Source organism: Vigna umbellata, chromosome 3 (genome assembly GCF_029865625.1).
Source record: "Vigna umbellata cultivar VRB3 chromosome 3, Vumbellata_1.0, whole genome shotgun sequence".
NCBI classification, from domain to species: domain Eukaryota; kingdom Viridiplantae; phylum Streptophyta; class Magnoliopsida; order Fabales; family Fabaceae; genus Vigna; species Vigna umbellata.
Genome location: NC_142167.1, coordinates 34284415 through 34300138, shown reverse-complemented (window position 1 = coordinate 34300138; position 15724 = coordinate 34284415). Strand labels below are relative to the sequence as shown.

Sequence of the window (15724 nt, the reverse complement as noted above, 5' to 3'; positions counted from 1 at the left end):
TCATATGGGCTTTCATGAGATAACCCATTAAATTGATTACTCTTCACCAGTTGAATCAGTGCTGGTTTGACCTCCATATTGGCTGCATTGACTCTAGGTCTAGCTATGCTGTTAAAGTGCTGAGGTCCAGCAATATTGGTGTAATCTGCAAGAGTTCTTCTAACATTATTGTTCTCCATATTTCCTGTGCTATGAACAGAACCTTGTGGTGATGATTGTAAGAGAGTTTCTGGAGAAGGGAAAAGTTCTCTAGACGTTCTGATTCTTCTCCTCCTTCTACTCTCGTCTAGACCTTCAAGAAGAGGCTCTGTTGTTTTCTTACTCCTAGTTCGAATTGCCTCCTGCATACACAAGAAAACAAAACCCTAGAAAATATTTGTTAGCACAAAAAGATATAAGAGAAGATATATATTCAGAAGATAAAAGATTTAGAAGATAGAATAAAATAAGATAGAATAAAATAAAATCAAATCAAATCAAATCTAATCAAATAAGATAAAATAAAATAAAAACAGAAAAATAAAAACAGAAATTCAAAATTAAAGTCAAAGATAATCAATAATCACACAAATTAACCAGTTAAACCACGAGTCCCCGGCAACGGCGCCAAAAACTTGATGGACAAATTTATGATCACCAAAATATGATGTCACAAACTTGTTTCACAATCGGCAAGTATGACCGAATCGTTCAAGTAATAAACTTGGTAAGACCAAGTATCGTTCTCCCAAAGGACTCACGGCCTAGTTTAGTTGTGTGGTTTGTTGATTAGCTAAGACTTAAGAACGAAATATTTGGAGTTTAATATGCAAGACAGAAAATAAACATGTATGCATGAGTTTTTGATCAATGGCAAAAGCAAAAGATAAACACTTTCAATGAAATATATGAATGAATATGTTGTTGGGGGTCAATTTCATCTTATCCACTCTCATATATTTTAGGAATTCAACATTCAAATCATCATTGTTAATGCCACTCTCTAAAGTACCTTTCTAGAAGGCTTCTCCCTAATCACGAGTTCATACAATTCCTAGCATTCCTAATGATCAGTTCATAAGTTCAGGAGCTTAACGACAACCAACATAATATTGGGAGAAATTCCCCGGATCTAGACTTCCCCGTACGTTCCCGTATCGACAAAACCAATAATCATGCATCGAATGAGTTAAACAATGCAAGCATAAAATTGATCTATAGCATAACCGAGTCACTAAAATCATTGCTCTGTGTTGTTAGTTTATTAAGTGGGAAGGGAACACTGTCCTTCTCATATATAATTGACCCAAATCTTTCTTCTGTAACTATTAAACTAAAAGCCTGCTCATTCTCCTTTAGAAATTTGTTGAAATTCGGGGAGTGCTAGAATAAAATAAAAATAATAACAGTATGCAGATTGAATTTGCTTCGAGAACCACCCCTTTACAATATCTTTCTGTCCGTGGTGTACTTTCCTCTTTTTCTTTGCTTGCAGTAAGATTAAGAGCAAACTTAAATGTTTAAAAGGGTAGGGACACGACCAGATTTATTTTCTTCAAATGCGTTGTTATTTTGTTGTTTGCTTATTTCTAATATTTATTTCTGCAATATTATTTACCTAGTGCCCCACTTATTGGGTAAATGTTTGTTGTTGTCTATATGATATTCATTCAAAGTTCAGATTGCTTGATTTTTTGTAACCTTGTTTTCATCCTAATCTTTACAGAGCAACTGGAGTTTGTTCGGTATGTTTTCAATTGAGCAGTGTTATTAATTCGAACTGCTCTCTCACTCATCTCACTGCATGACCCACAAACTACTTGAGCCAACACAAACTTTTAAATGGCTCAGATTCATCAAAATCTCGCCATTTTGTTTTAATAACTTTAGTAGAAAATATCATTTTTTTTTGGAAGCCAAGAATATAAAGCAAATAAAAACAAAATCCAGCTGCTTATGTCTCATCTTTGTCTCCCTTTTGTCTCTGCCATAGATTGACTTGAGGATGGAATACGTCAGGCCAGAAGGACTTCGACTGGATGGTCGCAGACCCATGGAGGTACAGCTATTATTTTTTTCTTGGGCTTTTTTTTTCCTCCTTTTTTCTTCACTTAATATTCATTCCAAAAAGGCTCCTTTAGATCTTTCAAGAATACTCATGAAGCGTATGAAATGCGGAGTATTAATAAATAATAATATTCTACATGAATTCTTACATAGTCATGAATTACTAAAGCTTTATGTTAATTAGTATATATAAGATCTGCAGATAATTCTGCATATGGGTTATACATAGATGAGCCATGCCATGGGTAATGGAAATGTGTAAGGGCACATTTTGAACTGCGAAAAAGCATATAAACAGATTAGAAGCAGTCAATAACCTTAGTTCTGATAAACATTAAAACCTACCATGATGGACGAACGCCCGAGGAGAGGTTGATTGAAGCTGCGCGAATACAAACCGGACCTCCTCGAAGCTTCTCCGACGAAGAATACACAACGGAAAATGACAAAAACAGAGGGTTAAACTCGATAGAAACCCTAGAAATGGAAGGAAACCCAATATGAACCGATTAATCGGTTCAAAATGAAGATTGAACGGTGGAAAAGGTTTGGAACGAATCAAAAGTAATTTTAATCGGCTAAAATCAGAGAAAATGATGAAGGATGAAGAAACCCTAGACAAATGTGCAGATGATTTGGTGACAGTGAAAGAAAGATGAAGAAACTTGTGAATCTGATACTTACGGAGGAGAAGAGATGGATTTGTGATGAAGAATGACTGGCGACGAGGAAACTCTTGAGTGGAAGAACGAGATGTGGTTCTGCGAGATGGAGAAAAAGCTCTCACGAAAGAGAGAATGTGGCTGTGCGTGTCTGATGATGTGTGAGAAGAAAAGCAAATGATGTGGAATGAGTGAGCGGACGCGTGGCTGAAGAAGGAATTGAAAAACGCTGACGCATGCGAGGTGGCAACGAAGGAGAGGTGGCGTGGAGGAATGAGTAGCACCGTGGAATTTTGGAGAAATGAAAAAATGAGAGTGTGCTTGGAAGGTGGCTAGAGGGAGTCTTTGGACTCTCCAGACTATGACTTTCAATAGAGAATTATTCTGATTTCAGAAATATAATTCTCATTCAGCTCAAAAGTGACAATACAATAGAGGAGCTGGGTATTTATCTTGAGTTAATTGTTTTCTTAAAGATAAGAATAACTCAAGATTTGAATTGTCATATTTTGAAAATGTTTTCATGACAATTAGTTTGAAAGAGAAGTCAAAAATTGAAAAGTAATCAATTATTGGAAAAGAAGTAAAGATTTGGAAACCTTCCCTTTTTTGTTCCACAGTCTTTGAAAGAATAGGATTTGTCATGAGTAACAATTTCTCCTTTTCTTTCTTCTCTCTTTCTTGCCTTTCTCTCTTTTCTTCTTCTTTTCTCTCTTCTTCTCTTCTTAATTCCTCTCTTCTTCTCTCTTTTCTTTTCTCTATTTCTTCTCTTCTTAATTTTTCTCTTTTTCTCTCTTCTCTTTTCTCTATTTCTTCTCTCTCTCTTCTCTTGTTCTTTCCTTTCTTCCTTTTCTTTTCTCTCAATCTCTCTTTCTCTTTTCTTATCCTTGATCTCCTTAAGTCTTGCCCCAAATTCTAATTCTCTACGAAGAAACCCATGATCATTTAAACTCTCAAGAAATAATTTTCCATCAATAATGCAATCCCTAATTAGTTCTAAGTTTCTTTTAATGCTTGAAGGCACAAACTTTCTCATGCAAGCTTTTAAATCATGCCAATCACGTATGGAGGACTTTCTACCTTTCCTAACATGATATTGTCTTTCATCCCACCACTCACTTGCATTTTCTTCTAACTTAGAGAGATATATACTAAGAACATAATATTCACTCTCTTCACAAAACCAAGGATTTATTTTATCAATTTCTTTTTCCCAAGCTAGGTATGTTAATGCACCTATATCTTTACCAAAGGATGGAAGATTCCTAGCTTGTTTAAACATTTCATCAACTTTATCTAACCTAGAAGACCTATATGAACCATAAGACATCTTTGTTTTTAAAAGTTTTCTTAATCTAAAAGGGTTCAAAACTTTCACTTAGACAAGTCCCAGGTAAGAGAGGTGAGCTAAAGAGCTGCTTAAGTACCAAATCTTGCCTTGCCAGAAATGTCTTAGGCTACTAACTAATTACCCCTTAAACTAAAATCACCTTTAGAAACAAAGTACACAACTCAAACAATTAAGCACAAATAAAAGACTAGACTCTCGGACTCTAATGTGAAAAGGCTTAGAGTTTAATCCCTTTTAGCCTAATCAACCCTAAACGTGAACACAAAATCAAATAAAAAAAAACACTAAAGAAACCAGCGGACTCTAATGACCCCTACGAGATACACAAATTAAGTCAATATTAAAGTCTACTCCTATGGTGAAGCTTGTAGCTTTGGCTAACAAGACACATTCACCTGTCTAGCTATGCTAAAAATAAAAGAAAATAAAGTTGCCAAGAGTTTGAAAGAGCACCAAGGACTCTTCCTAAACACTTGGACTTTATAAAAGGCCCTTTTACAAAACAAAAGCTAAAGCTAACAGTAGGCTAACACAAGCCTATTACAAACAAATTGAAGAAATAATTACAAAAGAAAAACTATACTAGGCTGCTACGGTCCTGGTCCTGGTCCACTTCATTCATTTTGATGCCAAGTCCTTGTTTATCCTATAATCACAAATCACAATTGGAATCAATGTGCCTTATCTACACACAGATATCAAAAGGATTAAATTCACACAATATAAAAGATTCTTCCCTTTTCTCCTAGTCTCGTACACTTGATGCAGCTATATAAATTTCTGTTGCTCTCAAATGACAAACTGCAATCAAAGATTCACAATCAATTCAGCAGAGTAACCATCAATGCTATCAATTTCCAGCTAAGACAGAAACAATTAAGTAATCCAGAGGCAACAAAATTAAACAACTCCCCTAATTAAATGGTTGGTCTATCTTGCTGTAAACTCTACTGATATTCTACTACTGCTTAAAATTCTTGACTCCAAATGTTTATCAACTCTGCACACAACAACATCAAACCAGATTCCAATTCAGCAAATCACATCATCCAACAAATTGCAAGCTATAACACAAACAGTTAAACAAATAGAAGTAATATAGCTAAGCAACTTCCCTGATTAATGCTATTTCTAGTTGTTGGTTTTAGTGGACTTTGTTGTAGGTTCTTCCTTGTGCTCAACTAATCAGCAGATTCATTCTTCACTTTTTCCCTGCACTGATTCGTTTCAGATCTGCTCACAGAAATTGCACCAACTCCAGCAAAAATACACAAGGACATAGATATTAAACCAGATGCAATGGGTGTAATTCAAAGCTGAACTAAACTGATTTAAACAACCATTCAATTCTAATTTAAATTCTGATCAATCCAATGGGTAAAAGAATTATGTGCTTAATTCAACCACAACGTCAGAATTGGAAAGTAAGTGCTTTAGTCACTTCTTCAAATGGAATGATGCTTTGGCAGTTAAAACAAGTTCATGCACAAGACTAATTACTCCAAGCAAATCAATTCATGCATAAATCAGTCCATGAACAACTAACTAGGTGGCATGCAAGGTATTCAATCAATCAATCTGAATAAAACTGAAATCTGCATGTGATTAATACCAGGAAAATATTTTCTATATGCATTTGGAAAAATTGATCTCAACAACGAAAGAATGATGGTGCTAATAAGTATTCAACAGATTTCAACAATTGTAAGCAAACCATGAAATCAGTAATCACATTCAGACATATAATATCTCAATGATTTCAGCAAGCAGTTTATAATCCAAAATGAATGCAATGTCAGTTTAAGCAAACCACAACTGATCCAATCTAATTGATCCAATTTCTTTTCCTGCACAATGAACAATCACAAAACAGTTAGATTAACAATGAATTCTCTATTTCAAAGTGCCAAGGAATTAGGCCAAATCAGCCTTACAAAACTCACAACACTCAGGCTTCTTTTTAAAAGCTTAAAGCACTCAAAATGTAAAGGTTTGGAAGGGAGATTCTCCCTTGGCAGTACACAGCTGGAGAGTATTCCAGACCACCACCACCTAAAATGCTACCAAGCACACAAACCTTCTTTCAATTTCCAGAAATCCAGAGTGAAAAAGCTTCTCAAGTAATAAAGAAATGGCTAGGCAAAGATCAAAGTAATGGACAGACAGGTAGAACAGAACAGGACAACCACTAAAGCAAAAGAATTTACAGCACAACAGAGAAACTGACTCAAGATCAGATTATGAAAGCAAACAAAGCTCAAATTAGAACAGCTGAACAGATTTTACATGTAATGTAGACAAAACTAAGACATTCAACAATGACAAGCAAGAAACAAAGCTTTTGATCACAGTAAGCACTCAAACAGGATCCTAAGATCAGTTCTAGAGTAGATTTCAAAAGCAATAAAAGATCAAGAACAAATTGCAGAATTTTTGTAAACAAATGTTCAAACTGATTCACTTTATTTCAGACTTGTAGTGCAGCATTTAACATTGTTAATTTCAGCCTTATGCACTGTTTTACAATGAAATCAGTAGAATCAACTCCAATTACAAGTGTTACTGCTAGGTTCAAATTCAAATCACAGATTTAGTGGTTGTTTTGTACAAGATTACAAGTACTGCTGATGTGATGCAGATTTTTGTGGACTTAATCATCAACCACTTACAAATTTTAAGCCAGAACAACTTTGACACAAAGGTGCAGTAACACAAGTCAAATCAAATTTAATTCTGCAGAAAAGAAATTAAAGCACTCAGACACAATGACTCTAGGATGTACTGATGTTAGAACTTAGTAATGATCTAATACTAAGTAGAACAAACACACACTCAAAACATTAACAAAGACTTCAAAGAAAAACCAGTTCGGTGTAGCTGGCCAAATGAAAGACTGATGCTGCTGTAAGCATCTTGCACCCAAGCTCAATGCAACATTTCATAGCTTAATTGGTGTGCATTTGCTATCCACAAGCAGATTCAACTTTCAGCTCACAGAATTTCAAAAGTGCAATACAAATTACATGTAATGGTCAGCATCAAAAACTCAAGACAGCTTCAGATAAATGAAATGAAATTAAACTGCTGTTGAAGTCTGCATCAAGCTCATTCAATTGAATGCCACTGCTTATGATGATGAACAGATCTTACTCAAAGCAAAAAAAACTCAATTGAATCACAGTTAAACTCAGATTTAATTGACAATTAAAACAAAATAACATGACATAGACAAAACAGAAATGGATTTAGAAATTAAAATACTCAAACAAAGACTTGCACCGAAATAAAATGAAATAATACTCATATAATGACTCAAAGGCACAGAACAAGAAAGCTTAAACAAATAAGTAACACTCAACTTGAAAACCTAAACGCAGAAATTGAGATCCAAGAACGAACAAACATATTTGAATCTCATACAGAAAAAACAACACATACTGAAACTGAATCAAGGCAAAACACTTTGAGAATTCCATGACGAACAAAAGTTAAACACAAGACAGTAAAGAAATTAACTAAGAACGCGAAAATGGAAGAATAAACTCAGAATCAAGACAGAATCAAAACACAAAACTAGAACAAAGACAGAGACACGAATCAAACTGAAACAAGAATCGAAACAACTCAATAATGGAAGAAAACTCAGAACAGAGACGAAACGAGATACTTACCTCTGAAGCGTGTTCGAACCTGGCTCTGATACCACTTGATGGACGAACGCCCGAGGAGAGGTCGATTGAAGCTGCGCGAATACAAACCGGACCTCCTCGAAGCTTCTCCGACGAAGAATACGCAGCGGAAAATGACAAAAACAGAGGGTTAAACTCGATAGAAACCCTAGAAATGGAAGGAAACCCAATATGAACCGATTAATCGGTTCAAAATGAAGATTGAACGGTGGAAAAGGTTTGGAACGAATCAAAAGTAATTTTAATCGGCTAAAATCAGAGAAAATGATGAAGGATGAAGAAACCCTAGACAAATGTGCAGATGATTTGGTGACAGTGGAAGAAAGATGAAGAAACTTGTGAATCTGATACTTACGGAGGAGAAGAGATGGATTTGTGATGAAGAATGGCTGGCGACGAGGAAACTCTTGAGTGGAAGAACGAGATGTGGTTCTGCGAGATGGAGAAAAAGCTCTCACGAAAGAGAGAATGTGGCTGTGTGTCTGATGTGTGAGAAGAAAAGCAAATGATGTGGAACGAGGGAGCGGACGCGTGGCTGAAGAAGGAATTGAAAAACGCTGACGCATGCGAGGTGGCAGCGAAGGAGAGGTGGCGTGGAGGAATGAGTAGCACCGTGGAATTTTGGAGAAATGGAAAAATAGAGTGTGCTTGGAAGGTGGCGAGAGGAAGTCTTTGGACTCTCTAGCCTATGACTTTTAAGAGAGAATTATTCTGATTTCAGAAATATAATTCTCATTCAGTTCAAAAGTGACAATACAATAGAGGAGCTGGGTATTTATAGTAACCCATGCTCCTTAAGAGCTAAACTATAAAAAGTAAAAAAATACAAAAAGAGGACTACGTCAAGTACGATTCCATCATATCACTTAAAAGCTACAAATGTTGTAGTTTGCCAAATGATAAAAGTAAGAAAATGGAGGGTTCTAACCCTAAGGATGTCTAACCAACCTTTTTTAGTGAGATATATGAACTTGGTCCTATGACAAAATGAGCTAATTGAAAGCAGCATTTTAAGGTCTGGCCTATGGAATTCAGTCCTATTTAACAGCTGTGATTTGGACATGATTTTGGGATTCGACTATTTAAAATGAGGAGATGCACTTTAGAGGATAAGGTGAAGTTATTACTATTTATTAAAAATTTAGTATTTAAGAGTGTGATAAAATATATGTACATGTATAAGAAACTATGAAGTTATTAAAATCTCAATGACTATCACTGCAGTTTATCCTCTAAAGTGTTATTCCTTCACTGCAGAGGATCTAAATCTATGATTTTATATTTCTTTCTCTACTGATCTTTTGCCTTTAACTTTTTCTCCTCTCTTTATGGTATATTGTAGATGCGACAAATTGGTGCAGAAATTGGTGCTGTATCCAAAGCAGATGGGTAAATGAATTTTAGCTTTTTAGAAAATTAAGTTGTGATATCATTTGAAGCATTTGACCATAAAGTTTTTTTATTTTGAAAACAGTTCTGCCATGTTTGAGATGGGTAATACAAAAGTTATTGCTGCCGTCTATGGCCCTAGAGAGGTACTGTTTAATTATTTACCTTGCTAATGAAAATTTGTCTATGTAATTTAAGGATTGTTAACTATCCTTTTTCAGTGTTAGTTGGTTTAGACATTTAAAAAACTTTGATGTTGTAGTTGAGCTTTAGATGATTTGCTATTTTTCTTTAGTAACTTCTCTGCATTTCAGGTGCAAAATAGAAGCCAAATAACCAACCATGCTCTGGTAGTTTTTTTTTTTTCTAAGTTATGTTGTCTGTATTTATATGAATTGTAACAAAAACTTAATTGTTGCTTATGTGCAATGTATGTCTATAGGTTCGGTGTGAGTACAGCATGGCTAATTTTAGCACTGGAGATCGCATGAGGAAATCAAAGGGTGACAGGTTTTGCTCATTTACTTGCTTTTGTTTAACTTCCTATTCTTTTTGACCTTTCACTTATTTTTTATATATTCGTAGTTTTATACTTATCAAAATGGTATTGGAGCATAGACTACTGGGATGATAGTGAATGTTGCATTAGTAGAATCTATCTTAAGAGTGCCTTGTAATTTGTAAATTGGACTTTTTGATCTTTTTACTGAGGTAAGAATTTAATAGCAATGGTGGTAATGCATGTTTAGACTTTTAGAGTATAAATTTTGATTATTAATTAGTAATATATATATTATTAATTAGTCATATATATATATATATATATATATATATATATATATATATATTGCATTTGTTCATGTGATACAGTATAATTTTTTTTTAATCTTGCATTCATAATTTTCTATGTAACAACTATCTTGCTATCCACTAACGTATTGTAGTGTTTTTGGGGCTGGCTGCTCCATGCCTTTGATATAGCTGACTACAGGCTCAACAATGGGTTATGTATCATAAAACAATGAAAAGCTTAACCCCATGCACCCTTTTACTGCCTTTTCTCATTTTTAATCTTTTTTGCAAGCTTTGACTTTTTGAGTAATCTTTGGCCAAAACTCACTGAATAGTTTTGAATGGCTTAACCATCAATGTTTGCAGATATAAATGTTATCCTGTTTTGCTTTTCCTTCATAGTTTTAATATGGTTCTCATTGTAAGGTTCTCTTACAGAAGGATAATAGGATCACTTCTTATTTTTTACTACGTGATTTGAAGTTCTCATTCTACAGGAGATCAACTGAAATTTCCCTGGTTATTCGGCAAACCATGGAAGCATCTATATTGACACATCTATTGCCTCGATCTCAGGTTTTATCCCCATCTCTTTGAGAGCACGTCTTAATTTTCGAGGACGAAAATTTTTGTAGTTGGGGGGAATGTCAGGCCTCAGAAAAAAAAAAAAAAACGTGGCAGTCTGAGAGCGCGCCACCTCAGCGACACACGTGGAGACAGCAGCGTCTGTCGGATGCCAGGGTGTGAACGTGCGTCCGATGGTAGTGGAAAACACGTGGCAACCTCAGAGTGGACGACCGTCCAGCATGGCCGACAGGAGCGTGGTGGAGTGCCCTGGCAGCATGGGAATGTGTCTGCCAAAGTGGGAACGTGCGCTGGCTGCCAGACTGGACGTGCGCTGGAAAGGGGGTGGGAACAAATCTGAGATCTGAATTTATTCCCCACTCCCACTGCACGCCCCCTCTTTCCTTCATTTCTGAGAAATTCTTTCTCTCCTCCTTCTCTCTAAACTCTCTGCACCCTCTCTCTAAGACACACCACCGTTTCATCCCCTCCAATTCTGTATTCCAGCACCGTAGAAGGACGCTCGGCGTCAAGGACTTCCAGAGAAGAACGTTCGGTTAGTGAAGCTGTGTGGATAACAAGCGTTGGCGGTAGGAGAAATTGTAGTGGAGAATTGTAATTTGCGCATCTGTGGACGTTCGTTCATTTTCCAAGTAAGGGAAGCTTATTTGATTTAATTCATGTGGTGTGCCTTGTATGAGCGTTCGTTAATTTACTGCATGAAATTAATGCATGATGTATGATACGTATGAAATGTTTGAACGATCGTTATTTGCTGGATGAGTATAATGCATGATGTTAATGTGCTTGAGATGCATGAACGTTCGCTAATTTGGTGAAATGAAATATATGAATTTACATGATATGAGTCGTATTAACTGTGAAAGTTAATGATGATATGAACTGGAATGAGAATGGATTGTAAGAGAATTTCCCATAAATATGTACGTTCCTACTGCACGGTCATTGACCGTTCGGTTTTCCAGTAAGTAACAGTGAAATGTTGATTCTCTCATTTAAATAGTAATCTAGTGGAGGACGAGCGTCCTCGTGTCAAAATACTCTGATTGAGCGTTCGTCCTTTAGGGTGCTCGGTTTTTATGATGAGCGCTCGTCCTAATTGGTGTTCGGTCTGATACCGAACGCTCGCTCAAAATGGCGCTCGGTTTTGAACTGAGCGTTCGTCCAAAAGTGCTCCGAATTGAGCGTTCGTCCAAAAGTGCTCCGAATTGAAGTGAAGACCGAGCAGTAAGAGGTTCGGCTAGTAGTGTAGCAGTGTGCTATAATGGTTGTTCGATCACTTAGCTGTTTGCTTTTGGTTTGTACGACCGTTCGGTAATTTCCGTGTAAACCGTTCGGTCAAGTTTTAATTGTACGTTCGGCTGAAATTTGTAACTCTTGTGAGGACGTGCGGCTTTGCGCGTTCGTTCGTTATTGATGTAAGACTGTACTCAAGGACGTTTGTCCTTGAGCTTTCGTTCGTTCGATTTTATTTTTAGTAATAAAACTTTACTGTTTTATTATTAACTGTGATTTTCTAATTATATGGTTTATGACTGTATTTTTGGGATGTCACAACCTCCAACCGAATAAACGTGCTCAATCACGAAGTCATACATATTCTCAATAATATGTATAACTAGAATAAACGTGCTCAATCACGAAGTCATACATATTCTCAATAATATGTATAACTAATCCAATATTGGATCAAGGAAATAACCCACAATTCTCAATAATTGCTTCAAAATACTCCCACGGATTCATGCATTGCCGAACGTTATTTCCAACTCCGATACTATCTGAACGAACGTTCTGAAATCAATCCTCATAAAAGGCCGAACGCTGCCGATGAACACCAAACCTAACCGAGCTCCAAGGACGAACGCTCACAGACCAAGGACGTTCACAAATTAAAGGACGAACGTTTACAAATTCAAGGACGAACGTTTAAGATCCACACCGAACACTTAAAACCGAACGCTCACTTATATCCATAAACCGAACGCTCATTATACCCAAAAACCGAGCGCTCACTTACACTCAAAAACCGAGCGCTCACTTACACTCAAAAACCGAGCGCTCACTTACACTCAAAAACCGAACGCTCACTTATACTCCAAAACCGAACGGTCGTTAAACACAAAAGCCGAACGCTAAGATCCATCACTTAGGCCGAACGCTAAACCATTGGACACTTTGGACGAGCGCATAATATCAGACATCTACAAAGAACGAACGCTCTTTATAACCTATGGACGTTCGTCTTGAGACTAAGGCCGAACGTTCAAGATTACTCCACCAAAATACTAAGTTACGGACGAACGCTCATAATTCACTGTTTAAATACCACTTGGACGAGCGTCCCATATATTATGACGAACGAACGCGGACGTTCGTTCGGAACCGAACGCTCAACAATTTGGACGAACGTCCAATTTCACCAGAATTGGACGAACGTTCAGAAGTTGGCTGACCACTATTTGGTCGAGCACTGTTAGGACGAACGTCCAATTTTGACTCCCCAAAATTGGACGAACGCGCATTCTGCAGAAATTCTGCAGAATCGCACCAGAGTCCAGAAAGCCCAGAAAACCTCCATTTTCATTCCTTCTTCCCAGATTTTACCCAGTTTTGCATCAAACACTAATAACTCAAAAATCAAGGAAATAAATCAAGCTCCCCTTACCTCTTGAAGACTTCCTTGTAAGTTTTGGGATCAATCTCCTCCTAGACGTGCAGATCAAGATCTCCTAGCAACTTCAACAGCTCTCCACTTCCTCTCCCAGATCTTGGTGCAAGAACTCCACCCTCACAAGATGCTCAACCCAGATCCTCCTCTCAGTTCTTCTAAAATTGGTACTGCTTCCCTTGGGTGCTCTTGGACGGTTGAAAAAGGGAAGAAAGGATTTCCTTCCTCTGGGTTGTTCTCCCGTTGTGGCAAGCATACACCAAAGCACTAAGTTTTGGAATAAAGGAGAGGACTTCCGAAAGCATCCAGCAGCAGCGTGAAGAAAGCTTCACGGCCTTTACAAGAAATTATAGTTTGGAAGCAAAGAAGAGAAGTCCAACACACCAGCAGCTGCAACCGTGAATGAAGAAGAAGTACATGGCCATGGCATCCGAGAGTAGATGCCCCTACTGAGACCATTCCCCCCTCATTCTCCCATTCCTATCATTGCACTCCAATAATGCACTCCCAATAGTCAAAGAGGTGGGTGACCACCATGCCCCCACCATGTCCCCCACCATCCAAAATTTACGGGTCTTACAAAATTCATACAAGATAATTATAAACAATTAACAATAATAAAATATTACTGTAAATGGTCATATAAGAATACAATATTTGACAATCATAAAAATAATCCTAATATAAAAATTCATGGGGAAACAAGAAGTTGAATCTCTGGCAGAGCCGGTTAGACAACTTCTAATCCATCCAAAAATACAATATAATTAAATAACAAGAACAATAACATGTATGGGGAAATAAGAAGTTGAATCTGGCAGAGCCGGTTAGACAACTTCTAATCCTTCCAAAAATGCAATAAAATAAATAAGTAAAGCAATAAATAGTTTGGGGAAACAAGAAGTTGAATCTGGCAGAGCCGGTTAGACAACTTCTAATCCTTCCAAAATGCAATAAAATAAATAAGTAAAGAAATAAAACGTTTGGGGAAACAAGAAGTTGAATCTGGCAGAGCCGGTTAGACAACTTCTAATCCTTCCAAAATACGATAAAAATAAACAAGGAAAGCAATAAAATGTTTGGGGAAACAAGAAATTGAATCTGGCAGAGCCGGTTAGACAATTTCTAATCCTTCCAAAATACAAAAATAAACAACTAATAACATACAAATGGCATAACATAATCAATATCACGTTTTACAACTATCACACTTGGATATCAACACAAAAGCATACTCTCATTTAAATTCAAAATCATACAGAAACAAAATACTCCATATTCAAGATTTAAGATCAGACAAAAGCAAAATATAGCATATTCAAGACTCAAGATAATACAAAAGGAGATACTCAAGGTTAGCTCCCCTTACCTCTATTCCAGACTTAGTTTCCTCTTCTCAAACCGTTCTCCGGAAACTTCCAGAATTTCCCCTCTTCAACTAGAATTTCCTCCAACTCTCTTCTCTCACATTTTCTCTAGAATTTTGGTGCAAATCTTCAGCCTCCCCCCCTTGGCTATTTATAGCCAAAAAATTTTTTTACTATTCATTTTTACTATTCATTTTTACTATTCACTTTTACTATTCATTTTTACTATTCAAATATTATTTTTTATTCACCATTCTTATCTCTGAATGATTAATTCTACGTGGAGTGTTCTCTTCCACAATTTATTTTAATATTTTTTTTAACTATTCACTATTCACTATTTACTATTTACTATTTACTATTCACTATTCACTTTTCTTAAAAAAAATCCTAAATAAGTTATCAAAAATTTGAAACTCTCCCTCTAGAATTACTATAATTTTATATCCAAAAATTTTCATTTTTCTATCCATTAAAATTATTATTACTAATAAAATGCTAAAATTTACTATTATAAATATTTTTTCATAGGTCTTACAAATTAAGCTACCAAAATTTCTTATTAATCTTTCCACATTTTATAAACTTATATATTTTCCATTCACAAAGAAATTTATTACTACTAGTAATAAAATTATTATTATTAAAGTAAATATTTTTCATGGGTCTTACACTTTCCTTTACCATAGAAATAATCCTAAAATTCTCTTGATCATTAACTTTCAGGTTAACTTTTTCTGTGAAATTTTTTTCCCAGAAAAATTAACATTTTTCCATACAATATTATTACTTCAAATACTTTTTTTTCTTCTAAATCTGTATTAGTGATGTTTCAAACTTACTGTATTCAACTCTACAAAAAAACTTCAGTATTCCGCTCTAGCATACGTATTTAAAAGAAATAAAAAAATGTTAACTTAATTAAACTACTTTATATTTACCAGGATTTAGAAATTACTATAAATTATTTACTTTTTATATTTACATAATTAATCAGTTTAACTCGCTATATCAAGACTTTAACTGCAATACAAACATTTAACACCAAAGCTGTCTTTATCAAACTGTATCGTACCCAAAAAGGAAATTTAGGAAACTAACCATTGAAATTAGTTAGCAATTAAATTGTCAATACTGATGTCATTGCTTTTTCTGAGGATGCAATCACCATG

At 35.8% G+C, this 15724-nt stretch overlaps 1 protein-coding gene and 1 long non-coding RNA gene across 2 annotated transcripts; one reads left to right on the top strand and one right to left on the bottom strand.

The window, feature by feature from the left end:
- Positions 1-2206: 2206 nt before the first annotated feature.
- Positions 2207-7724, bottom strand: LOC148202354 (uncharacterized). The gene is made up of 2 exons (XR_015785047.1): positions 2392-7724; positions 2207-2322 (listed from the first exon to the last, which is right to left on the bottom strand). It is a non-coding gene; the product is annotated as an uncharacterized LOC148202354 (long non-coding RNA).
- Positions 7725-8133: 409 nt separating this feature from the next.
- On the top strand, positions 8134-10526 carry LOC148202353 (exosome complex component RRP41 homolog). The gene is made up of 6 exons (XM_088109601.1): positions 8134-8235; positions 9091-9137; positions 9223-9283; positions 9452-9487; positions 9580-9647; positions 10427-10526. The coding sequence occupies exons 1-6, from the start codon at positions 8134-8136 to the stop codon at positions 10524-10526; spliced, it is 414 nt and encodes a 137-aa protein (XP_087965727.1).
- Positions 10527-15724: the final 5198 nt, after the last annotated feature.

Bases quoted from the DNA above. Each gene is read 5' to 3' on its own strand.
- LOC148202353 (XM_088109601.1), top strand. From the start codon at position 8,134: ATGGCTGGCGACGAGGAAACTCTTGAGTGGAAGAACGAGATGTGGTTC. The intron at 9,138-9,222 runs GTAAATGAATTT...TTTTGAAAACAG, and splicing joins GCTGTATCCAAAGCAGATGG to TTCTGCCATGTTTGAGATGG. The intron at 9,284-9,451 runs GTACTGTTTAAT...TCTGCATTTCAG, and splicing joins CCGTCTATGGCCCTAGAGAG to GTGCAAAATAGAAGCCAAAT.